The sequence below is a fragment of the Pungitius pungitius genome, chromosome 9 (assembly GCF_949316345.1).
Source record: "Pungitius pungitius chromosome 9, fPunPun2.1, whole genome shotgun sequence".
Classification (NCBI taxonomy): domain Eukaryota; kingdom Metazoa; phylum Chordata; class Actinopteri; order Perciformes; family Gasterosteidae; genus Pungitius; species Pungitius pungitius.
This window is the reverse complement of record NC_084908.1, coordinates 7291641-7318089: the sequence shown is the minus strand read 5'-3', so window position 1 is coordinate 7318089 and position 26449 is coordinate 7291641. Positions and strand designations below refer to the sequence as shown.

Below are 26449 nucleotides of genomic sequence, written 5' to 3'. Positions count from 1 at the left end.
TGCTCCAAAGAAAAAACCTGCATGATCAAATAATTGTCGAAATGAATGGATTTATAACGCACATGTGAGACTTTAGCAAAGCAAACCACTATTAAGTGAGGTAGTGATCCCGTAAGAGCTCTGTAGAAACAACATGTTTGCACATTTCCTGCACACACAGATGGTCTGTGTTAATAAATGTTGACTCATGATATTTAATAACTGCAGTATGGTCCAATGGCTGGGTTCTTGTTTGTTCTTTGATTAATTTAACGTTACTAAATGTGGATGTTATCTTACTTCCTGTTGTTCAATAGAATACGACAAATGCCATTGTACTGTTTAGGATAAACAACAATTTAACATTCACACGATCACTGAAACAATATGACTGCCACACACACACACACACTCACGTACACACAGCCTGGCCTTTGTATTAGAGGCAAGTCAAACAGACAGTGTGAAGCAGTGCATTGTATTTAAGTGCTTCTTAACGTCTGTTTAAAGCCAAGACTGAGATAACAACCATACTATTTCCTTCTAAAAACAATGTGTTTATTTATGTGTTTCATATGTGCATGTTTTGTGTATGTGCTTCAGTTCCACATTGATACGTTTCCTCTGTCCTTCTGTCTGTTTCTGTCCTTTGTTTGTCTTTCTGAATGTGTCCTGTCTCCATTTGTCCCTGCTGTTGGTTGGAATGGTGTTTTCACACACAAACACAGACGCTACGCCTTTACATGGGAAAAAGGCGTTTCTTACATCGGCTCAAAGAAGCTTCAACAAACAATTGAGAATAAAGCAGCCGTAGGTCAGGAATGTGTCTTAAAGCCCAGACCAGGCTTTGCATCTTCATGGTTTGAGGTTTCAACATTTCCACAACATTTTCCAAAATTTAACCTGAGTATTTTGGGATCAAATAAGACTTTGATTTAATTTTTGAATTGTTTTGGATAAAATCTTTATTTCCATTCTTCAGATACGTACTTGGAGAGGGGGCATGTAATAATGAGTGGGTTAAGAAAGAGGGCTGAAAACCTCAGGAAATGTAGATCAACAATCAACACTTTCTAGAAACTATATATCCATGTGATCGGCGGCAGGACGATTCACGCCAGTGACATGGTTCTGTTCAGCGAGCTGTTTTGGACCCTACTACGCACCAATCACAGAATCACAGCAATAGTCCATGCCAGATTGTACCGTTTAACAACCACGCTTGACTCTCTGAAGTCCTGCACTTCCACATATCACTGTGAACACAGTGTAGTATCCTTGAGTCAGCTTCACCCCGGGCTGCGGCCTGCGTGAGGCTTGCGTACCTTTTTCTGTTAAGCCAAGTTCATGCTTCTGCATTTTCAGAGAAACGCAAGGACACGCACACACAGAGCCCCATGCGCCCTCTTGCGTGCTTACGTGCGTCGACCCATTTTTCTAAACTTGCTTCAAAAGCTACGCGAGCCTCACGCAGCCCGTAAGGCTGTGATTGGTCTGCTAACTACATCCTTTCCAGAGTCTCACATTTCTGGTTTCATAGCATAATTCCACCATTATTCAAAGAATTTTTACGAGAGAATTAATCATTTTGAAGAGTTTTTGTCGGAAGAAATCCGTAAATATGAGAACTGATACAACCCGTCATTGACGGACGATAAGGACGTGACGATGGCGTCTAATTCATGGACGCAGATCTCCACAAACGTTGGTTTTCCGGTCGAGGGGTGTACAAAGTTGTGGAGGAAAATACGGGACAAATATGTCCGTGATGAAAAGCAGCAGTGGTGATGCACGGTGCAAAAAAGTCTCTGATAAACAAACCAACGACTTCCACACACAAAGACGTCACTCTCTAGGTCGTCTTCAACAAAAAACGCTACTGAGTGCATTTATATATGTGCTATGTTCTAGTCAAATAGTATGAAATAGCTTCATCAGAAGCTACATTGATCAATCTCTATTGTTATTCCCTATTCAAAAGGTACACTTCAGGACGGGTCCCAATCATTTCCAGCATGAAGCCAGTTAACAGCAAAGGAGTCATGGAGGTATGAACATGACGCTACCAGTGAGCTATTTAGATGAAAAGTTAGGATCTCCAGACTAATTAAGATTCATCTACTGGGGACAATGAATATCTGAAACATCTGACAATCCATCCAATACTGAGACCAATCAGTCGAAACCCAACGCTGCTAACAGGGAATACATGCGGTTAGCATGGCTAATAAAAAGGCATATGACCTGTGGCTTTGGGATTGTTTGCAGAATATAAGACTGAAGAATATATGAGTAATACGATCAGTAAAGGAAATAACTCCAACATAACGTGTGTGTGTGTGTGTGTTTGTTTGTGTATGAGACCTTCTTGGCTTGGATTTGATTAACATTGAACAGGAATACATTGTGTGTTTGACTGGACAGTACCAGGAGAAAGAGGAGAAGGAGGGAAACAAAGACCTCATCCTATGAGCTGGATCAGACTCTTACTCAACTTTGTAACGTTGTAACGATTTAACTTTGTGACACTCAATACACCGTGAATATTTCAGCTACACACTTGGGGCTTCACTGATAAACAACAGAAAAATACAAAGTACTTTCTAAAACTGCAAATACTTTGCATTAAAACCCCTGTACAGTCTGGATGGAGGGGTTTGAAAGGGACCGCTGCATGAGGAGTGGTCCACCTGTGCGTGCTTTGGGAGGGAAAGCAGGAGGGGGGCTCACAGCAGAGTTAGAACGATACGTGTCACACAAAAAGTGCAGGAAACGTTGTTCACGATGTCACAAGTTGCTTTTTTTGTAAAGGATTTGACAGGTGGCATGAGTCAGGTTTGGTCAAACCATCCTGGTATGATATTTATTATTCAAATAAGAATGTTTAGAGGATTTTTGAATGGATGCTAATGTAAAAGAAAAGTGTGAGCCACTTCCAGTTCTGGTGCAGCAATGTGATGAGCGAGAGCAGTAAAAACCCTCGTAGAGGAGTTGGACTTTTTGAAAACATTCCTCCATTTGGGTTTACAGCTTGTCCTCCATTTATGATGGTGTCTTCCTCAGTCAGACCAGTTGAGATTTATATGTTGTACTATGTTTCCTTTTAGCCAAACCAAGTGAATTTCAGTATCCTATGTTCTATATTCACAGTGTATGTGTATAGAGCTATTATTGTGAAAGGTAAGAACAGAAGGGCTAGATCCGCAGTGCTAAGCAAAGGATACCAAAGCAAAGAGTAATAAAGCGTGTGTCTGAGTGTGTGTTGTTGTGCAAATCAACCTGTTCTGCTCAACTTTATACTTTGATGCCTTTATTTACAGCACCAAAGCCCCCAAAAAAACTTGCTTACAAAAAAAAAAGACTCCCCTTTTTCTGGGAAAATATTTATTAGTGTGAAATTTCTCAGGACAAAAACAACTGGTTGACAGTAAAAAAATATTTTCTACAATCTGTAAATCCATTTTTTATAATTAAATAATTAGGTTAATAATAATCTAAAATCTGAAATTGTAATGAATCACATGCAATCCCAAACTTCCCACACTGATACCAGAGGTGACTTGAAAGGCGGCAACATTAGCGTAAGACCAACCAAACATGCCAGGTCATTTGAGCCCCACGCCTTTCATCAGGTCTGAAAGCAAATATTGGACCATAAAGCAGAATCAGGTTGCAGATGACCAGCTGGACAAAGGCTTGAGACAAATGTAAAGACCGTCAGACAGCTATGGTGATATTTGGGTTTATAAAACTATCAAATGTTCTACTGCGGAAGGACAGCCACTGACACTCATCAACTGTCTGTTAGAAACATTTGTTGTTTTTCTGATTGTAGAATAACGAAGGAAAAAGCCCCAAAAAAGAAGAAAAGGCTGGTACGGTCGTATCAAGGAAAGTATGTGTGGTGAATCATTCATCGCTTGTTTGTCCAAAAAGATTGTTTAGTCATTAAGAAATAAAAGAATGAAGAAAAAAAGCTGGTATTGTCTCAGAAATCTAGAAATGTGCAGAATGTCTTTTTTACTAAGATAACAAACACACTTTTGGCAGCATTGAGAAACAAAAGCAAGCAAACAGAATTTCTCAAAGAAGAAGCAGAGTGAAACATTGCAAGAGGAGAACTGTGATCACAGATGGTGAAACACTCCCAGCACAAGTGAAAAAGGCATCAAAGACAGGATGTCCAAAATAATTCTTAAGACATTATATTGATCATCAAATGAAACATAGGAATGTGTGATGTGTTATATGCAGATCACAGCTGACTATGACTCTGTCCATCTACATGGCAACATACAGTAGATTATATTACATGATATGATTTTATATCATATTATGGTGTACTAAAGCAGTAAGGTATGAGAGGCGGTACTTTATCGTCTAATAATGTAACAGTCCGGGGGCGTTGTTAGGCAGCCCTCCAACTGTGCCTCAAGTACCTTATTGCTTTTATAATACGGTTACCAGCAAAATTATAAATAATAAGTAAAAAGCTGCCTTTCAACACAAAATACTTGTGAATCACATTTCATCAGTCTAGAGACAAATAGTCCCCTACCTGCATGTAAAAAGCATTGGGTCCCTCACCATCTCATTCATTCACATCGCTCATTACGTCCACCTTAATTGTCCAGTTGCGAAAGCTCGCATTGCCGCAAAACACTCATTTGGGGGTTTCTGGGGGGGTTTCCGGGGGGGTTTCCAGCAATCGCCACTGAGCTAAAAGCTAAAATGTCAGCTAACAGTCGCGCAAAATCTAACATGTTACTTTGAGTGCAGTGATGTGGAACAATGGGGTCAATGTGAACACCAACTGTACATTATCGCTCAATAATGTACACAACGTGACTCACTGGATTTCATCTTCTCGTATTATAATAGTTTATATTAAACTATGTAGTATTTCTCAGTATGTTAAACTGAAAATAGTATTTGAAATTTGATGTTGTTTTTGAATTATTCAAAAGGGATCGGGTAGCTTGTGAGAAAGGAATGGGAAATATGTATAATAAGTTGTATAACATATTAGAGACATTAATGCAAACCTGATGATACTTTGTTAAATCAGTAAGTTTCTTTAAATATTTCAGTTTCATGTCATGAAACATGAAATAACACTGATGCATTTACATGGACCGGATCATAAGAAATCAGCTCTGGCGCTGATGGATGTTCTTATATGAGGAGTGTGTGTGTGTGCGTGTGCGTGTGTGTGTGTTGGTAACCACGGCTTTTCTTTGCCAAACAAACTGTGAGCTTGGTGGTCCCACCAGGAATCAGTAGTTTGTGTGTTCCAGTTAAGTATTCATCATGGCCGTGTGTTTGGTTGTGCGTGTGCTTTGGCTAACAAACAAACACTCACAGTTTACACGGGACGGACAGACGCTCCAAATGTAAAATGTCATTTCCTCTGCATGAGATGTTTACAACACGAAGCAGCTTGGAACTATGAACCTTCCAACAGAAAACATTTAGTTATCAGTCAGACGGGGTTATGGAGCCTTTGGCATTACGGGATAGATAGCAGCTGGATTTGGAGCATCTTTGTGCATAAACATGGCGATAATTGGATAAGACGTGACATTGTGATGATCTCTAATCTGACCTTCCCCGTCACAATGTCATCCAACAGTCTATCACTCAAAGTGGGCATTTGTTATTTTAATGACGCAATAGATGTTCCTAGAGTAAGACTAAACAAGTTACTAAATATCAATATTGTATTTTAGGGGTTTCCTGCTAGAAGATTTGTTGCCATAATTCTGGTAACCTAACAGTTCTGGTTTTTGTACAGTAATTAGAAGAGATTAAAGCTGGAAAAAAGAAGATGTATTTGACAATGTTTGATTTGAAACAAAAGCACAAGGAGAGCTAGTAGCATTTGCTAGTAGCATTAGCTGTCGTGCTTGGCTAGAAAATGGAGCTAATAAGTTCCATTATGAAGCCTTCATGCTCTTTTGGGTCAAAACTAGTATTAGGCAAAGGGAAAATATAACTTGATTATTTTTTCAAATGTAGAGCTGTGTCAATCTTGTTAATGTGTTTTGTGGCCATTGTTCTGTCAACTGGAACCAGCATATTTATGTGTTCCATTTGAGTCAATATTATTCCATTTTGTGTCTTTCAGTACCAAAGGAGTCCAGTGTTAGAAATCTGGACACACTGTTAGGTTTATTTTCAAAGTCCAACCGTAAAACCGTATATACTGAGGAGCGGTTTGCTGCAGTGAACCTAAAGCACCTTCTGCTCAAGGACCCCTCACCCCCATGGTAGAGGGGTGACCCGCTACAGCCACCAGGGAATATCCAACTCTCCTTTCAACTTTTGGGTCAGAAAAGAAACTGCCAATAGATTAGATTGGACTAGACAAAACTATATTATATTAGAGCAGAGCAGACTAAACTAGATTAAATTAGTCTAGAGAAGATTGGACCAACCTAAATTAGATTAGATTGGAATAAATTAGATTTGATTATTTTAGATTGGACTAGATTATTGTCTAGAGTAAACTAGATTTGACTAAAATACATTGGATTAGAGTAGATTTCAGTTTGTATCACAATACAAAATGCATTGTGATACAACGGATTGAGTTGCCAATAATTCCTTCCTGTTATTACTATCCTACTACTAATTTAACCGCATGACAGAATCTCCTGCAGGTAGCAATGCTTTACAGCCAATGCATTAGACACAATCACCTCAGACATCATTTTTTAATATGGACTCCACATGCACATTGTAAAACATCCTAACCCTAAATAGAATTGTGATCATTGTAATATTCTCAGAAGATGTCACTCAGTGGTCCGTGATGACTTAGTCATCTCCCCTGCATTTCCCAGAGTCCCTGCACTTCCACTACTCTCTCTCTCTCTCTCTCTCTCTCTCTCTCTGGAAGGAGCCTTTTCTGCAATGACTGCATTCCAGTTAGGTTTCAATGTGTTGAGGCTCCAGTGTTGTTCATGCTCACAATGTCACTACAATAGAAGCACTCTGCTCAACTGCTTGCTGCCACTGAAACGTCAAGAAGACTTCTCTTTCCTAGTGGGCCCAACACAGCTTCTCCTTAATATGTCGTAGCTTAGAGATAAATAGAGCCACCAACATACGTACATTTCCAACTGTGCTTTTTTAAGATGATTTTTTTTTGCCTTTTACCTGTAATTGAGAGGCAAACACGGGGAGAGAGGCACATGACCTCCACAAAGGTCAGCTGCCGAAATTGAGCTTCACTGTGAAAGCTCTATAGTTAATGAAAAGTGAAAAATACATTAAAATTATAGTTAACCCACAAGGTGTTAGTGTCGCTGTCCCAGCCAATAAACTCCATCACGCCCTGATTCTACCTCCATCTCTCTGGTTAAAAAATAATGTACTGTACATTGTGCGTGCAATAAAAATGACAAACAATGAATTCCATTAAGCTATAACCCCCATGTTATCCAAAATCATACAAACAGATAACATTTTTTAAAAATGGTAATAATCTGCTGAAGCTGAAGTCATGATGAATCTGCTGCATGATGCTACATACTGAGGACGACATGTTAGTGTTTACCTGAATGTTTTATTCTGTACAACAAATGTGTGCTTGCATGGGCCGTTTTTTTTCCTCTACAACAAACAATCCTTTGCATCGCAAGACAGGAGTAGACCCTGATTAGTAAAGTCTGTGCCTCATACATCAGCCCTAACGCAATCTAAAGTATTTGTGTAACAGGTGTAACCTCTGGCTATTGGTGAGGGACCTGCAGTGCTGCATGGTGTGTTATCAGTAGACGGCAGGTTTTAAGAGGAAAGCCTCCGGGCCTCTCAGCTGTGACGATCCCACTTCATTATGCATTCGATCCTCAATGACTGGCTTTCACCTTCAAATCCCTTCCATTCACGCTCCCATCCGACCCCCAGGCCGCCTCCCACCCCATTGACACCACCTGTCAGTCTCAGGGGTTTCTCTTCAGATGTCAAAACTATCTGAATGAGCTCTGCATACTTTTAAGTTCAAGGAGCATCTAGAGTCCGAAAGCCCAAAGATGAGTTCAGAGGACTGATCAGGTATTACAAAAACACAGACATTTGACAAGACAATAGACTCCAAACCAATAATCTATGTAAATATATGTATAGACCAAGTTTCATTCTTAACCTTGCTCTTTTTAGAGGTCAGGAACCTCTATTTCAACAAATTAAGACAAAAAAACCTTTCACTTAATTGCCCTGGTTATGTATGACCTTTCTTAATTATTAGATTAATTACATGTCATTTATCTGACGCTTTTATCCAAAGCTACTGACATTACATTTTAACCCATGGCTTACATTTTGCCTGGGGAGCAATTAGGGGTTGGATTGAGGAAGAGAACAGAATGAGAGAGGAGGTTTCATTTAACTCTGCTCATTATTTTGGTGACCCTAATAAAATGCGTATTTCTTTTACTTCAATGAGATAAAAAATTGATTAAAATAATAAATGGGGCTTGTTAGGAAAAAAAGTGTAGATGTTATTCTAGGCCCAACCCTAGACCCAGCTACCGAGCTGGTTGAGATGGATAAGGAATAACATTTCATAAGGCACACCTTAAATAGAGTTCATCACAGACGAAACGTACACATCTAACCACATGGGATCTACCGTTTTCATTTTGTAAAAGATAGATGTGATGTGGACCTGACCCAGTAGACCTGATCTCAAATCCGACCCACAGAATAGAACACACCACTGACAGTAGCAGAGTGAGGCGCTGGATGGAGTTACCACCATCAGCCCGAGGCCCGTGATCTTTTGGTTGGTATTACTGAGGCTTTGCTCATTCTGTCTCTCAGGCAAACACCAGTCCTGTCACCTATGACCTGTAAGTGATTAGGTGCTCAGGCTCATGCTGTGTGGCTCTGAACAAAGACAGAGGTACAGCAATGCAGGCGGCTTCAAGAGACAGATTCAATGATGGAGAATCATTGAGAATCAAGTGTGTGGACCCAGGGTGGTGTGTGTGTGTGTGGGAGTTCAGGCCGTAATCCCATCCACCTGGTTTCCATCTACAGTGATTAGAGATGAACACACACGCACACACACACACACACACACACACACACACACACACACACACACACACACACACACACACACACAGGCTTCTGTAGAGGTCAGACCGTGGTTTTGTCAAAACTACTCACTACTCACTGTATACTGTTTTTGGAGTGTATTCTCAAAGCAAAGTGAACATTAGGTCTGAATTCTAAAAGGATTTTATTTTTCTGTGAGGAGTTAAAAAAAAAAAATCCAAAGTGAAAAGCATACATTTAGTGGACTCTGAGAAACAAAAAGAAGTGAATAGCAGATTGAAATGTGCAGGACTAGGAAAAATGAATAAAGGCGTTGACAGGAAATGAATGTTTCAACATGCTTTTCCCTCAGAACTTCCTGATAATTTGAGTCCTGTCAATCCTTTTCATGGAACTCAAGGGTTCCTCCAGCCCATTGTGTGCGTTTCCATAACTGTGTAAAGACATGTGAAGATTGGGCAGATCTGTGCGCTGACGTATGAAAACGCCGCATTGCATGGATGGGATGGGGGCTGCTGGTGGTCCCAGGGGTTAACACATTCACGGCTGTGAAACTAAATTCAGAAACTTATTTTCATTGGTATTTCTAGCGTTGCCTTTAACATAATGGGACATAAAGACTATTTAGATCTTAGCACCCAGAAGTTGAATCACCTGAAATATAAATGTTTGTGCTGATTTTGCCTTTTCCCCCAAATGTATATTGTTAAAAATCTTTTCTGGCCCAATGCATCACGTGACAGATCCAGAATTTTTAATTCTATGTCAGTTGCAAAGCTCTACTTGGGACTTTGCAGGGTTCCTTCCTGCTAAATCAATGCTGACGGCCCATGTTCAAACCATTCCCTAGAGTTTTATACTCACTGCCTCCCAAAGATTGGTTTGCCACAAAAGGAAGTCTGCACTTCTCTTGACTGAGTCTTCATCATTTCCAACATTACCTGTTGCTGTAGGCAGCTGTTTTCAGTGAAAATGGCAGATGTTTTCTACCTGTCTGGCACCAAATAGTTGGAGTTGAAGTTAGAGATGTCAATGCTATTAGCAGCTTAACATCCACCCAAGATGCTCATCCTTTAAATCTGACAATGCATATAAACATGAGCGTATTCTTGTTTAGCAAGTGTTAATTACTGTAGCACATTCTCTCTCTAAATTCTTTATACTTCAACAAAAGTGCTCAAATCAATACCTTAAACCAGAGGTCACTAACTGGTGGACCACGGTCCGGATCCGGACCAGAAGGCGTCCCACTCAAGTGATACCACTCAACCAATCAAGTCTTTGCATTCGAGCAGGACAACATCATCTCAATTAACAATGAAATATCAATGAAATCAATAAAAATTCATTATCGATTCGTTGTGTCGCTTGTGGAGATGCGCCCGGAGCAAAAATAAATGAACCGGGCATTTCATATTTAAAAAGCGTGTCAATGGCAAAATATGCAAAGTCAATGTAACATAGCACGAGAGCACCATGTTGTCCTGTTTGGCTCCTCGTCATCCAGCTGATCAAGCTAGCGTTAGCTCTCTAGTAACAGCAGTAAAGCAGTTAGCAAGACTAAAGAAACGTTTTTTTTTACTCGCCTTATTTGTTGTCTTGTATATATTTCGTGCTTTTTCCCATGTCGGTTATTGTTACATATATTTATATGTGTTGTACTTTTTAATGCTGTCATATACGGTAGTCTAGTGCGTTGGTGTAATGCCTGTAAAGGGAGACACACGGTGATCCATTAAACTAAGAAGCCTCTAATGCATTTATTTACAAATGTATTTAGATGTGGTGTATATTTACTTAACTTGCACTACAATGATGGAAAAAATGTAATCAATAAGCTTCAAGTGAACATGGAAAATTGAATGGTAAATTGAATCTTTTAAATGCTGTTTTTATTTTTTATCAACCGATTACAGTTGCAGCTCTAGTCTTAATACTGCAGACAGACGAGAGATGTAGCGGCGAATTACAAATAAAAAGATGGTAGGAAGAAAAGAAAGATCGCAACCGCAAAGCGAGACGAGTGAAACAAATGAGGGACAAATGGACAGCGAAAGTAGAGCATTTCATCCACCAGAATGACTGGTTCATACTTCCCACTGCAGAAGTAAACCAGTGCCTCATTTGCTTAGAACCTGTTCAAACGTCATCATGAGGCTCAATGAGCTCCTTCACGTGAGGAGGTGAACGGACCTGATGCATTCAGGTACAGGTTTAACATCCTGGCAGGAAAAACTAGATCTTAATTCTCCCCAAAAAATGGATGTATATAAAAAAAAAAATATATATATATTCTAATAAACTGTCTTGAGAGAGAGTGAGACTTGAGAGAGAGTGAGACAGGAGAAGCAGTTGAGTATAAAATAAATAGAAACAGAAAGAGAGGTGATGTGGTGATGGGGTCAGGAAAAATGCGAAAGGGAGAGTTGCTCTAGTCCTACAACACCGACAGAGAGCGAAAGAGATATGCTGGCATTGTGACAAGTATTGCTACAGTTAAGAGTCATCTAAAGATTACATGGAGGTCGTCTTCACTCTAAATCGTCATTGAATTTCAAACATAACAGTTAGATTTGATTTGGAGGATGCCGACTTGGCCTGAGTACATTGTACCCTATAACGATGCATCAATGGAACCTAACACGCTCCTTACTGTGCACTCAGATGGAAAACACCCCAAATGTGTAAAGTGCACCAAGATGGTTTTCTAATGAGCTCAGCAGCAAATACATTCACGTACAAGCATTGACGTGTGCTAAAACACTGTGGAAGAAAAGCTAATCTAATCCATATTTTAGCTCATTGTTTAATGGCCCCTCATACAGATGAACTGCTTGGTTCCGTCTCATCAACACTGTTTTTAGCAACAAAGCTGTTAGAATCAAGAGTTAGAACTTTTCCCCAGAAGTTGTTAGAGGCTGATTTCAATCAGAGGGACTCTTAGACTCAGATACATTAGGCGGCTCGAAACCTGACTCCTAATGTGCTTAGGAAGGGTCAAGTTGGAACTGATGCTTGAGGCCACGAACAGCAGTTCCCTGGGAGAACGTTCTGTGATTGTTGGACCAGCCATCAGCCCTCCCACTCGCCCTAAGCAGACTATTATACACTTTGTACCATGGCGGTTGCTCTGAGAATCTAAAAAGGGTGGATGGGTTGGTTTATAATTGGAGGCACCAGTAGTTGATTTGGCAGAGGGATAATATGGCAGTAAGGGGTTTATTGCCAGTTGGCTTCCCCCACCAGGCCAAAAGATAAATGAATGTAGGTAAAATACAGTCACAACCCTTGACCACCAGCTATTAGCTTTAAAGAGGGAATCAGGGTGAATGGTAAAGTGTACAAAACACATTCATGCCTTGGTTTCTGTCTTCTGCTTCAAATCGACATTGACTTTTTCAATGTTTTGACAAGCACAATCTCTACCCTGACCTTGTACCATGTGATTTAAGTTGCCTAAACATTACCATAACTTCAACAATATCAACAGTATCCGGTGTGGACAATGAAAACAAAAAAGATTTTGCAACGCCTTACAAGTTGGTACTTAACGACTTTGTTGTGTTTGACCTAAGCTTTAGCCATTCATTTCAATGCCATGTGTGCTAGATACGCAGTCATCTGGTACTTGAGGCAGGAGTTTCAATAACATACAATTATCACCAACTAAGATTTCAAACTGTTATTTGGTGCAAGATCGCTAGGTCGATAGGGCTGACTCCCAAAAAAACCAAGCAATGAAGCAAAAAATGTTCTGGAGCAGATCCTGCAGCTCAAAAGCAAAAACTAGGGAAGCCAATAAAAACATGGTGGTAAAAGACCAAGAGGAACTAAGAATGTTAAAAACATAAATGGCACTGAACAAGTATCATTCAGTCAAGGAGGATTGAGGCTGAACCATTGAGATCCATACTTGTGTGCGTTGATAATACATTTAGTACCTTCTGTCTCTGTCAGAACACAAACATGGGTACTTCCAAGCCTGAACTCTTTCAAACACTTGTGGAGTCAAGCTAATTCTTAAGGATTTAGGAAATAATGGTCCATTTAGAGGCGAACAGACCATAAAGCAACAGATGCTTTGTAAAATATTCATCTTATCGACTAAGCCCAAAGCAAAAATGTATACAGGCTAGAGCGACTGTAATCTGCCTGCCCAAAGCAGCTGAAACTGTGCAAAAGCTCTTTTACCCCCCCCCCATAACAAAAGCGGGCGTGAAAGACACCACATAGTTAATTACCACACACTATACATTATAGCAAAATCCCCAACAAACAAGCGTACATTGCGCTGATACAAAGGACCCAGATGACCCCCCTCAGTAAGGCGACTAAGTGAACAGTTCCGTGGATTATGGTGCGGGATTCTGGCATCATGCCCACAGACTGTGGTGAGGCAGTGTTTTGGCTGCACAGGGGAGCAGGAGAGTCTTGCCATGCATCCACCTGTCACATATTTGTACTCCTGAGGAAAACAATACAATTAACAGGAACCATGGCAACCAATCTTATTGATATCCATTGTTCCTATATTGGGGCCCATAACATTTATTACCATAACAGTTACAACTAGTAGAGAAAAATTACCGACAAAAAGGGTCCCCTTCCCAACTGCTGTATTTTGTGGAGTGCAGGTGATCTTTACAGCTTTAGTGTGGGGCTATTGTGACAGGTCTCCACCAGAGACATATATGGCATCTCTAAGTAATCCCTCTGCATTCCAAACTTAAACCTATTCAATTAAAACATAAACAAAGGCCATTCTCATATCATTAACCTTAAATACTACAGACAAGATATTTAGCCTGCAATAGCATTTTGTTCATTTATTTGACCTTTATTCAAAATGGCTAATATACAAAAATCGTCAATTCCCAGAGGGCTTTAATTGCGTAATCAGTCCCAAAAGGGCCGCTGAGAAAATGGAAGAGATGGCTTTTTTATTTCAAACTGAGAGCATTGCTGCACGGAGCTGATGAAAACAGACTAAACTACTCATTCTCAGCATGAAGCCATCAATTCAACTGTGTGAGCCGATTGAATGTTTTTCCAAAGCCCCATTTCTCGTTCGTGCATTATGTCCTAAGTTGCTATTCCTTGGTACTTGAAGGGTTTTAAAGAGGACAGGAGCTGAGTAATTTTCAGTGACGTCCCAGTGAAGGGTCTCCTGGAGTCTACTGGTCCACTGTGATCAAATGGCTGCACGTTACTGCATAACACTTAACACCGCTACCATCATAAACACACACACCGGATGTCACGGTTTGGCTTCGCTTCCGGTTTTAGTTTGAAGTTTCATGTCTCTTGTGGTCCTGGGTTAACTTCACTTCCTGCCTTGTCTTGTGATTGCGTGATTGATTCCACCTGTGTCCAATCACCTGCACCTCCCTTGTGTATTTAAGCCCTGTGTGCCAGTTGTCCTTTGTCGCGTCATTGTCCATGTCTATGTGTCCCTTGCCGTTGGAGCACGTTATTGTTTTCTTGTCAAGATTAAAGAGCACGTTGTTCGAGAACCTCTGCATTTGAGTCCTGCTTCCGCCTGCTCCAGCACCGTTCGTGACAGAATGACGCGACCAAGGAAGGACTCAGCAGGGTTTTACCCTAATGATAAATATTTGGGAACTCGCCTTGCGTTTGGGGGACCACGGAGCATGCAGCAGGCTGCCCGGCGAAACACCGGCATGCCAGCGGACTCCTGGAGCGACCTGGGGCCTGACTACCTCGACGTAAGAAGCCCATTTTTTCAATGGAAGACTGATGTCGTTGTTGGCCCCAGGAGCTACCAGGAGGAATGCTTCAGGCTCCGGGACCTCCTCAATCCGAGGAGAAGGAGCCGACGAACCCCCGCAGTCCCGGCTCCCGACTCGGCCCCCAGATATCCGTTCCAGCCTGAGCGGGCCCCAAGACGCTCGTTTCAGCCTGAGCGGGCCCCAAGACGCCCGTTTCAGCCTGAGCGGGCCCCAAGACGCCCGTTCCAGCCTGAGCGGGCCCCAAGACGCCCGTTCCAGCCTGAGCGGGCCCCAAGACTCCCGTCTCCGCCCGTTCCGGCCCCCAGAGTCCAGTCTCCGCCCGTTCCGGCCCCCAGAGTCCAGTCTCCGCCCGTTCCGGCCCCCAGAGTCCAGTCTCCGCCCGTTCCGGCCCCCAGAGTCCAGTCTCCGCCCGTTCCGGCCCCCAGAGTCCAGTCTCCGCCCGTTCCGGCCCCCAGAGTCCAGTCTCCGCCCGTTCCGGCCCCCAGAGTCCAGTCTCCGCCCGTTCCGGCCCCCAGAGTCCAGTCTCCGCCCGTTCCGGCCCCCAGAGTCCAGTCTCCGCCCGTTCCGGCCCCCAGAGTCCAGTCTCCGCCCGTTCCGGCCCCCAGAGTCCAGTCTCCGCCCGTTCCGGCCCCCAGAGTCCAGTCTCCGCCCGTTCCGGCCCCCAGAGTCCAGTCTCCGCCCGTTCCGGCCCCCAGAGTCCAGTCTCCGCCCGTTCCGGCCCCCAGAGTCCAGCACTGCTCGGCGCCCCCCGCCACGACGACGCCGGAGCCGCACTGCTCGGCGCCCCCCGCCACGACGACGCCGGAGCCGCACTGCTCGGCGCCCCCCGCCACGACGACGCCGGAGCCGCACTGCTCGGCGCCCCCCGCCACGACGACGCCGGAGCCGCACTGCTCGGCGCCCCCCGCCACGACGCACGGCCGCCGACCCGGCAGACCCCCCGAGACCCGGAGGCCCGGCCGCCGACCCGGCAGACCCCCCGAGACCCCGAGGCCCGGCCGCCGACCCGGCAGAACCCCCGAGACCCCGAGGCCCGGTCGCCGACCCGGCAGACCCCCCGAGACCCCCACGCCTGGCCGCCGCCCCGGCAGGCCGCCGGACCTTAGCTGTCGGGTCCCCACCCTCCCTCCCCTTGTCTGATTTTTTCCGGTTCTGCTCCCCTTTAGGACCGTCTGGAATTCGGTCCTTGAGGGGGGGGTTCTGTCACGGTTTGGCTTCGCTTCCGGTTTTAGTTTGAAGTTTCATGTCTCTTGTGGTCCTGGGTTAACTTCACTTCCTGCCTTGTCTTGTGATTGCGTGATTGATTCCACCTGTGTCCAATCACCTGCACCTCCCTTGTGTATTTAAGCCCTGTGTGCCAGTTGTCCTTTGTCGCGTCATTGTCCATGTCTATGTGTCCCTTGCCGTTGGAGCACGTTATTGTTTTCTTGTCAAGATTAAAGAGAACGTTGTTCGAGAACCTCTGCATTTGAGTCCTGCTTCCGCCTGCTCCAGCACCGTTCCTGACACCGGACCCATGTCCCCTGCCTTCATTAGATCTTTTCTCTGGCTTTCTTAAAACATTTGGGCCCATTTGGACAATTGTTTCATGAAAGCCTGTAAATACTAGTGTTCTCTGCTTGTTATAACACAATAGGTGGCTAGTTAATAGTAGGACACACAAAGTCAAAGTTTTTCTTGACCTCACAGTCAAAGGCTCAGTAGTGAATCTTTGATATCCTCCACACTAGAACAGGAAAAATACATAAGACAGATGAGGCTGTGGCCTCTCTGACCTTTAATAACGCACCTTTTGTTCCGCTCATCCAAAGCTTCCAGGGGAATACAACTTGGAAAGAAATTCAAGTCAGATTAAAACGGACTGAGTGAGGCTTGGTTGCTGTAAATATCCTTTCACAGGTCTACATGCATAGGGTGTTTTTTCTGGGTTAAAGGTACAGTGCACAATGATCAGGATAGGGTGACATAAAGTATGTCATTTACTAAACGACTTAACAACGTGGGTGAGAACCAATGGTCTACTCCCAGCAGAAGTTCTTTACACACTGATGAAGATCACTTTCTAGAAGGAAGGGAGACCAGAAAAAACACCTCCAGTTTGAGGAGCCCCTCTCTGTTTGATGGAGGAATATCTTCATTCCCAGGGAACTGAACTGGAACTCATTTTAAAGGTTTGATTCATCTTAATAAAGGAAACGTGAATGTCTTGGTTTTACAATCGAATACAGTCTGTAAAGGTGGGCTAAATAAAGTGTTGCGGGGGGGGGGGGGGGGGTCTAGAGTGAGAGTGAACGAGTGAACGACCTGTAGAACATGACACATCCCCATCAAGAGGAGAGAGTAATCCGGGGTCCCTCCGCAGTTCAAACTGGATTACTCCAATCAAATCTCCATTTAGCCTACATGTGGCCCCGGACACACGATGGACCCCGGTGGTCCCTTCGGCAGGGTCACGTGCTGCTGCTGTGAGACACTCACCGGCTCGTCCATCTGCTCCTGCTCCGAGTAGTTATCGTAGTCGCGGGGGCTGAAGTCGCTGGCGAGGTTGGTGTAGAGAAGGTAAGCCAGTAAAATAGATATTCCCAGTAGGTGCATGGTTACAAGGTCCTCGTGCATTTATGATCCGACAGACATGAAAAAAGGACATTTAAATAAGCCTCTGTCTGTGTGTGCGCTCGGGTCTCCTTCTGCCTCTGATGACTCTCTCTCATTTGGCCTCTCTCTCTCTCTCTCTCTCTCTCTCTCTCTCTCTCACCCTCTCCCCCCTTTATCTTTCTATCTGTTTTTCTCCCCCCACCCCCCTCTTACTCTTTTCTTTCGTTTCTTTGTCTCAGCGTCAAGGTCCAGTACTTCACAGAGAGACTGGATGGACCCGGTCATATGGAAACGGATCAACCCGGACGCGTCTCAAACGACCGTAAAGGCGCAACATTACAGGAAGACGCACGATCGGCCTTCAAAGTAAAACGCCTTCGTTCGACCGAGCGCTTTTTGAGACGCTTTCTGGAGGAGGGAATGTGGGCGTTCCCGTTGTGCCAGAGGTAGCAACTTCCAGTTCTTAACCTTATATTACCTAAAGTAATTTTTAAACAGTATTATCATGTATGGCCATCAGGGGGCGACTCATGTGGTTGTATAGAAATCTATGAGAAAACAGGAAAATGCATTTCCTGCAGAGAATGTGTTGGAATGCTGAAATGAAGGAATTTTACTAAAATATATAAAAAATGAGAAAACTGCTGAAAAACATGAATAAGAAACGTTTTAGTAACAATAGCCATTGAAATACAAGACAATTTTATTCATATAGCACATTTCAACAATAAGGCAATTCAAAGTGCTTCAGATAAAGCAAGGAGATCAGTTAAGTACTTTGACTGAAACAAGATTTTTAAAAAGTACAAATATAATAGAATTTGCAGTGTAGTTTGAGAATTTCTTTAAGAATTCTGAAATGGTCAATTAAAGGCAGCATCAAACAGAAAAGTATTTAATGTGGATTTAAAGGAGCCGAGGGACTCAGCTGACCTGCAACTTTCTGGGACTTTGTGGAGCAGAAAAACTGAACGCTGCTTCTCCGTGTTTAGTTTTAAAGTAGAGTAGTCTAAAAAAACCTGAGGGTTTGGCGCAGTTCATAAGGTATCATATCAATATTAGTAAGCAGTAGTAATAATATGAGTTGTAGTATAACTAATAGTAGTATTTATAGTAATATTAGTAGTAGTAGGTGTAGTATTTAATAGTAGTTTTTGCTATAGTAGTAGGAGTAGTAACAGCAGTTGTAGTATTAATACTTCTAGTAGTATCAATAGTATTTTAGTAGCGTTGTCAATGGATTAAAAATAATTAACTAATTAATCTCACATTTTGAAATTCATGAATCTAGATTAATTGTAATTAAACAATTAGTTTTCTTCTAAAGCCTAGATCTAAGTATACATTATTGAGAAATCACTTTGTATTTTATACACTGTTGTACATTTTTAACATTAAACTACACCCATTTGATCATCTTGGAGGTGGAACATGTTGAACTCTTCCTGCTGTCCTCCTGCACTTTGCTCTCATCTCTCCAGTATTTGACGGCTGTGTTTGAAGTGCCAACAAGCTCCCCACAGTTAGCTGGACGTTTTTAAACCAGTCTTTTTGGGACACATTGGTGTCCTCTGCAGGGTATATGTTGAGATGGAAGTAGCCTAGCAGCTAGCTTAGCCTAGCAGCGAGCTTAGCTCAGCAGCTACCAACACGTTCGGGCACTAGGAGCCCTAAAATGGTCCATTTGCCACTTGTCCCCTTCTGTTTGACACACGTGGAGGAACTCCTCTGCTCAGTTCTTCTATTGGTTTTACTTCCAATGCAAAAAGCTCTCTCCATCTTATCTTATCGTCTTGGTCTCTCCGACCCAACTGTCTGCAGCATCCTGTGGTTTCAGGGGTCAACGCACCAGAAGGACAATACATTCAATCAGATGTAACCACCATCAGCTAGAACCACCATCAGATAGAACCTCCATCAGATGTATCCACCATATGCTTGTTGCATACGTTAGTACAGAACCTTTCAGGCAGCTACCACCACAAGTTTGTGTTGTCACTTTCCCCTTTATTTCATTTACATGAATTAAATTGTCTTTTTTCCCCCCTATAGAACCAAGGAGAAGGATATCTGGCTCTGGCAAAAGCTAAATTAATTTAAAAAACCTTTAACACGTAAAATGATGGCAGTGATGCTCACAGTCCAGCGAGACAGTGTTTCACTCCATTTTCACGCCATTTTCACGCCATCAAATAAGGGAGGCGGTTGGTCATTGGTTTGTCAATCAACTAACAGTGTACTGCAGTGTCTTAAAGGAGCCTTTTGTAGTTATTTTTACAAAGAAAAAGTGAGAAGTCAGCTTCCAAGAAGTGTGACAAGGTTGTTGTGCTTTTGTTGAATTTAGATAAATGCCAGTCCTTTTATTTGATCAGTCCACTTCATATTGTTTTTGTGTCTCTCGCTGTCTTTTCTTAAACATTTTCCTGGTAGCTGGGCTCATGTTCCTGATAAAAGTGTTGAGGTGAGCAGGTTCAGCTGAAATAACTTGGCATTGAGCGGCAAGAGATGGAGTGACACAGTTATTGAACGGGCCTTGAGCTGAAGGTCAGAAATGGTACACACACACACACACACACCCACTAGCAATGTGGAAAGATTGTACCATGCAAAGGGTCTCTCTTGTTGAGTTGGGCTACTCAGTCTTACTGAGGAATAAGTGTGTGTGTGTGTGTGTGTGTGTGTGTGTGTGTGTGTGTGTGTGCGTGCGTGCGTGCGTGTGTGTGTGTGTGTGCGTGCGTGCGCATGTGAGGGAGATTGTGTGAGAGGCGCCATTCTGTAGATATTTAGGGGATATGAAATCCTTCAGCTTTGTCGGCATTCCAAAGTATGACACACACACACACTCACACACACACAGAATGGGCTCTTTTCCTTGGGGTATATTCGGTTTGGATTTAACGGTCTAGAAGAACAACATATACACTGAATTATTTTGTGTAGTAGATTATTTATGACTGAGGCAAATATAAACACTCTTACATGTGCATAATTGTACACAATCTTTGTTATTATTAAATTCTGGCTGCTGTGCATGTATTAACATATTTGTGTGTGTGTGTGTGTGTGTGTGTGTGTGTGTGTGTGTGTGTGTGTGTGTGTGTGTGTGTGTGTGTGCACGTGCCTGGGTGTGTGTGTGTGCTCAGCCACACATTTCAACTGTGAGAGAGATGATTCCTTGAAGGGCTGGAAGCGTGCACGGCGGGTTCTTCTTGTTACATTGTTACATGCATGCAGTCTTTTCGAGATACACTGTGTGTTGACTTTATTTGGTTTGGTCTGTCGAGGGAAACAAGGCGCTCAGGTTTAGGATCAGTCCTTCATATAAGAGAGGCAGTACAGTCTATACTATAAACCACGGAGAACATTTGAGTTTATAAAAAGCGTGTGAAGTATTGTCTTATATAGTAATCTTCCTTTTAATATTGTATTATTTTTCCTATATTTGTTAGTAAACTCTGTAAAAAAAACAAGTTACAGACACACAGACACACTCACAGGAACTTAGTTAGGTCATTGACCTATTTCCTTGGGCTCAGTCTAATGAATGGTGTCTGAACCAGCTAACAAAGGAGGCTTATCTCTGCACTAACATACTTTCCCTGTGTGTGTGTGTTTGTGTGCGTGTGTGTGTGTTTAGGAAATCCCACTGAATGACTCCTGGATTGCAGTTTCTCTTCATTCCATTATCCATGTTACGTACTGCTGATCAGTCTGCTGAGTGAAATGCTGAAATCTATAATAAAGTACAAAGTTTCAACTTGTATTTACATGTTCGCAGTCTCAGCTCAGCATTCTTTTTTTAACTTGTATATGTTGCATCATTTTGCATCTCAGTGACACAAAAAAAACGGTACAATAACCATGGTCATCAACCACGATATAGAACAATATGCCATCGGCATTGTGGAATGCATTGAGGGAATTGTAGCATTCAGTGATTTTAGAGCTGCCCCCATATATGAGAAGTACAGTATGTCTTGGCCTCTGCTGCATCAATATCTTTGAGTGTGTCACCTGTGACCCCCGACTCAGGTTGTTCTCACACACTGCTCATAACTAGAGCCACCAAACGTCAACAAACACCAGCAGCCATAAGTATTCCATGTAGTCGTGATCTAGGACAATTGATCTGGTGTGAAGAGGGATTCACCTTGTAGGGACGAGTCTGACTGCTTTGGTTCTGTATGCACCTTTCTGTCACACAGCTTTGTAAGTGACTCAAATCTTCACTCATTTCATCCCAAACCAAGAGCTGTTTGTCATCGTGAACAAGAACCTTTGTTTGGTGAAAACATGCAGGGGCTCGCCCAGTTCCGCTGATTGCTCAGAATCTGAATCAGAAGCCATTTATTGCCACATATGTTACACATAGAGGAATTTCACTTATAATGATAAAATTATACAAGCAAGAACAAAATGTAAATAACAACAATTGTTAATGTTGCTGGACAAACGAAGCAAATCATGTAACATTTGAAAGATGTCATACCAACCTGTGCCTGGAGAGGCCCTTTGGAGGTGGCCCTTTAATACAGACGTCCACAACCCCTTTTTCCTCACCAACCAGTTTCGTGCCAGAAAATATTTTGCCGGTCGCACAAAAAACGCTCGAGTGACGCTGGGGAAAGGGGTCAAGAGGGACAAGCGCTGACAAGTCAAATGAAAAATGATTCTTTTTATTCCGCCGACTGGTACCGGTGTTTGGGGGATTTTGTGGGATGGCTGTCCTCAACTATTGTGGTTTCAAAGTGAAATGATCCAGTTTGAGTCATTTATGACTTTTAGATTTAGTTGAAGCAGTAATCATTTGATGGAGAAAGGGGCCACATAGAGCTGTAGCGTAGTTCACATGTTGCTGCAGGGAGTTCAGCTTATGGTGCTCCCTCTCTGTGGCTCTCAAGCTCTCAGTTACATAAACAACAAATCCTTGGCTCAACGTTGACCTCTTGGTCAGGCAATTCATTGTGCACACGCGCACATATACACACAGTGCACCCAAAGACAAATAGCTCAGACCCCCCACAAACAGCAGGTCAAGGTTGTACGAACTGAGCGCCAACCTCCCCCTTCACAGTGTTTGTGTGTGTGTTCCCTCATTAGAATGCAATGCCTTTGGTCACAGACGTCTGAGGAATTTGAGCTGATATGAAAATAATTGCTTCTCTTGGACTCGGCCCGTTGTAACGAGCGATTGGTTTTTCACAGAAAGAAAACAACAAAATACGCTCCAAAGTTTTCACTGAGACTTGTAACCTGGTCACTGCCGTCTTCTAGCCACCCAGCTCCAACCTACCACTGAACCTGTCATGTTGTGGCAGCCAATGTCCTCTGAATGCTTTATCAGAGAATTGAGTGTGGGGCTTTGGGAGGGGGGGGGGGGGGGGGGGCGTTGTTTGGTCAGCATGGAGACATGTAAATCCCTGATTAGCTCTTTAACATAAACTTCCTTAACTGACTGACCCACACAGAATACCACTGTTGTGTAAGTGGGAGGGGGATTTGTGGTGTTTTAGTGTGTCCCCATTTGATAAACAGATGGTTTGGGGGGTTTTGGATAAGGTTGGGATAATCGAGGGAATGGTCCCATTAAAGTAAAGGACCCGAAGGTTATCTGATGATAAAAGGGCATATTCAAATGATCCTGCAAAGTCTCATTGTCAATCAAAATGTCAATAAGATTGAATGTCTGTCAGTCAGATGCAGTCAGTGGCTCAGAGCCAGAAAGAAATCTGTGGATTAGGATGGAGAAACAAAAACGTAAGAGCAAGGGGGGTGTGGATAAATTGCGGGCCAAAAAAAAAAAAAAATCTAGAGGTTGATGCCTCAACATGTTCCAAAATAACCGACATGTTTAGTGCTATATCTTCAGTTTCCTACTACAGTACCTGACGACATGTTGCAGAAACAGCAGGTGAACATAGCAGGAGGGAGTTTAAATCAGGGTGGGTGCATGAGGATAGTGTGTAGGGTTGGCAACTCTCCCAACCACAAATCAGGGACACTTTCGCCGGCTGACGGGGGGGGGGGGTGCTAGCGGTCGGCGGCCGGGCTTGCGCAATGAGCAGCACACAACTTCACAACAACCAGCAGTTTTTCGCGCGTCGCGCAACGGTTGGCAAACGGTTGGCAACCCTAATAGTGTGTGTGGACCTGGCCACAACGAAGATGATGATGATGATTTAACAGTTACCTAAATTAATGAATATTATAATAAGGCAACAAACATAATCGTTGTCGGTTGTTGCTATTATAAAGTCTGAGTGTCAAGTTGTCATTTGTCAAATTGTCACTTAAAAGTTACTGCAATGGCCACTCAGTTAGCTAAAGTCAAATAACACAGCATAAGCTATTTTGCACTGTTTTTGCAGAGTTGAGAGTTCACTTATTCAATTGCAACTTGGGATATTCTAATGTAACCATTTAAAACTCATAACGGCCGTCGACGGCCCTTCTTCTCTAGAAAAAAACTTAAATTATGCCATTTGATTATTTTAATTATTACGAGTTACACGTTAGAAGAGGTAACGTATGTTATTTGGGGGGTTAAAAACCCGCTTTGCATTTTAAAAGCTATGTATTCAAATAACTAGATATTTTCTAATGTTTCTTCTGATTTTCCAATATCATCAATATGCAATATTACAGCAAGTGAATACTCTAAATTTTATATATATATATTATCAGGACGTTTTGTGTGAGTAATTTGTTTGTATAGGTTTATTATGGGAAGTACCTCAACAATTAGAGGTAAATGTTGTTTGGTGTCATATTAAAGAGGGGTTTGTGCTCTTTAAAGGGATAGTTCACTCAAAAATGAAAATTGTGTCATCATTTACTCACCCCCAAGTTGTTTCAAACCTGTATAAATTTCTTTATTCTGCTAAACAAAAAGAAAGATATTTTAAAGAATGTCGGTAATCAGACAGTTGATGGACCCCATTGACTTCCATAGTATTTATTTTTCCTACTATGGAAGTCAATGGGGTCCATCAACTGTCTGATTACTTTGTGTAGGCCCCGCTCCACTGCCAGCTTTGATCACCAGGGACTGGGAGTCAGTCAAGAGAGAGTGAGTACACTGGTCCATGGCACTTACAGTAGTTCTCAGCTTTGTATGGGTTTTGGGGAATGGAACAGTAGATATGCATATCTACAGGGACCGCAAGGATAGTGTGCTGGTTGCTGGTTGTGTCTGATCGATTGTGGTGGGCCGGTCTGAGCAAAAATGCCAGGGCCCTTTTTTTGTCCCAGTCCAGCCCTGCCCCCAATGTGTATTTTCTCAGCCCGGCCCCTCTGTTCTTGGGTCTGGAGCAGATTCTCATGTGACATCTGACCCGGGCATACTGGACCTCACTTTTACCTGTACTCGGATCTTCTACCCAGTATTCAATGCAAACGATCAACCCATCTACTCTGATTGTGTTCATCTTTGTGAATCAACTGATGGACTACTAGCAATCCCAGAGGAAACAGGTGAGATGACTGAACAATTGTCATATATCTAACCCTAACCCTGTAAAATATGAGTAGATAATGTCCAGTAGCCTCTGAAGTCTAAATGTTTTCTAAGCAGCAAAACAAAGGTTTTCTTTGAGTGTTCACATTGGGGATATTTCACCTATGTCTCCCGTCTATTTCGTCCTGTGAAACAGAATCACAATATAATACAATGTTATCATAGGAAATATCAGAGGTCACAGAGGCAGGATCTAAATGAGACTTATTTGTGTTCCACTTCCTATTCACTTGAAAGTACCCACCGGTATGGTCTTAGTAGAGCATTCTGTTGAGGTGAGTCACAAACTAACAACAATAGCACATTTCTCAGCTCCTTTGGTGCATGCAAATATGAATCCAACCCACAAGTTATTCTCAGAGCTGACGTGGAGCTGTGACTGAAGCCATTTTTGTCATTTGTTTTTCAAAAGCAACACTAATTGGCACAAAGCGGTCCGGCGGGTCTGAGGCGCTTGAGAAGACTTGTTTGATGTGTAAACCAGCTTTGAAGTGACCCAGTTGCTCTGAGTGGTGCAGCAACAATGTGGCCATTCATGGGCCAATTTTATGCAGACTTTTTGACCCTGCTGCTGGGTCAAGAATTGAATGGTAGTAAAAGAGACTCCATTGAACAAGGGAAGGGTTTGTATTTGCTCCTAAATTTTTCAATATGCAAATGAAAACATGATGGCACACATAATCCTTTAAATTAGACAAAAAATAACTGCGTTACAAAATGAGCTACAAGTAGAAAACAATGAACTGTGAACTATGGAGAATAGGGGAAAAAGAAACAAAAGAAACAAGGGGCCACTATGTTTCCATATATGGGGTATCATAGTTTTCTGTAACTTGGGAGATGTCTTTGCTTATATATGTCCAAAACTTATTAACTTTATTAACTCTTCTTTTGCTTTAAATAAAAAAGTAGGAATCTCCCGCTATGGTTTGACCTGGTTCAGTCCGCCTCCCCCAAAGGCTTAGAGCAATCCTAGAAACTAGTTTGGGTGGTTTAGGACTCAGTGTAGGTATACCTGGAGGTAAAAGAGGCTCAACTGCTCTGAAGCAGAGCTGCTAATCTGGAAACAAACTAACCAGCCACTCGACGATACTTTGATCCTTTGTTTCCAAAAGAGAGAAACAAAAGAGCTTCCAGCTATCTAACATCTGGGACACTATAAAGGAAATGGACTTGGTGTTTCTGATAATGAAGTAAGTAATTTCACTAATTACTGTACTGTACTAATTACTGTATGTTGAATATCAATGTCAATGAAAAGTTCACGAGAGGGAATTAAAAACAACGAGACCCTTTATTATTAGCAATCAAACACAGATTTGGTGCTATGAAGGAAAACCAAAAAAAAAAAAATAAACATTGCTTGGATCATGATATTTTTTCTCATCAAAATATACATGCTCACTGTGCACACCCAGATCGATCACTAGCATTGGTGACTTGGATTCAATGAGGAATCCTTACCATAGATTTTTATCATTTGTTTTCTGAGCATTTTAAACGTTTTGATTTAAAATGGCACATGATTGGTTAAGTTGAAGAT

At 42.5% G+C, this 26449-nt stretch overlaps 1 protein-coding gene and 1 long non-coding RNA gene across 2 annotated transcripts in view; one reads left to right on the top strand and one right to left on the bottom strand.

The window, feature by feature from the left end:
- vegfc (vascular endothelial growth factor c) overlaps positions 1–17617 on the bottom strand; it is a 31301-nt gene extending 13684 nt beyond the window's left edge. The window contains exon 1 of the mRNA XM_037473206.2: positions 17274–17617. Within this exon, the coding sequence (XP_037329103.1) occupies positions 17274–17411 (138 nt within the window). The 5' untranslated portion in view covers positions 17412–17617. The remainder of the gene's footprint in view (positions 1–17273) is intronic.
- On the top strand, positions 17212–21142 carry LOC134132764 (uncharacterized). The gene is made up of 3 exons (XR_009956959.1): positions 17212–17354; positions 17630–17836; positions 21028–21142. It is a non-coding gene; the product is annotated as an uncharacterized LOC134132764 (long non-coding RNA).
- The last annotated feature ends 5307 nt before the right edge of the window (positions 21143–26449 follow it).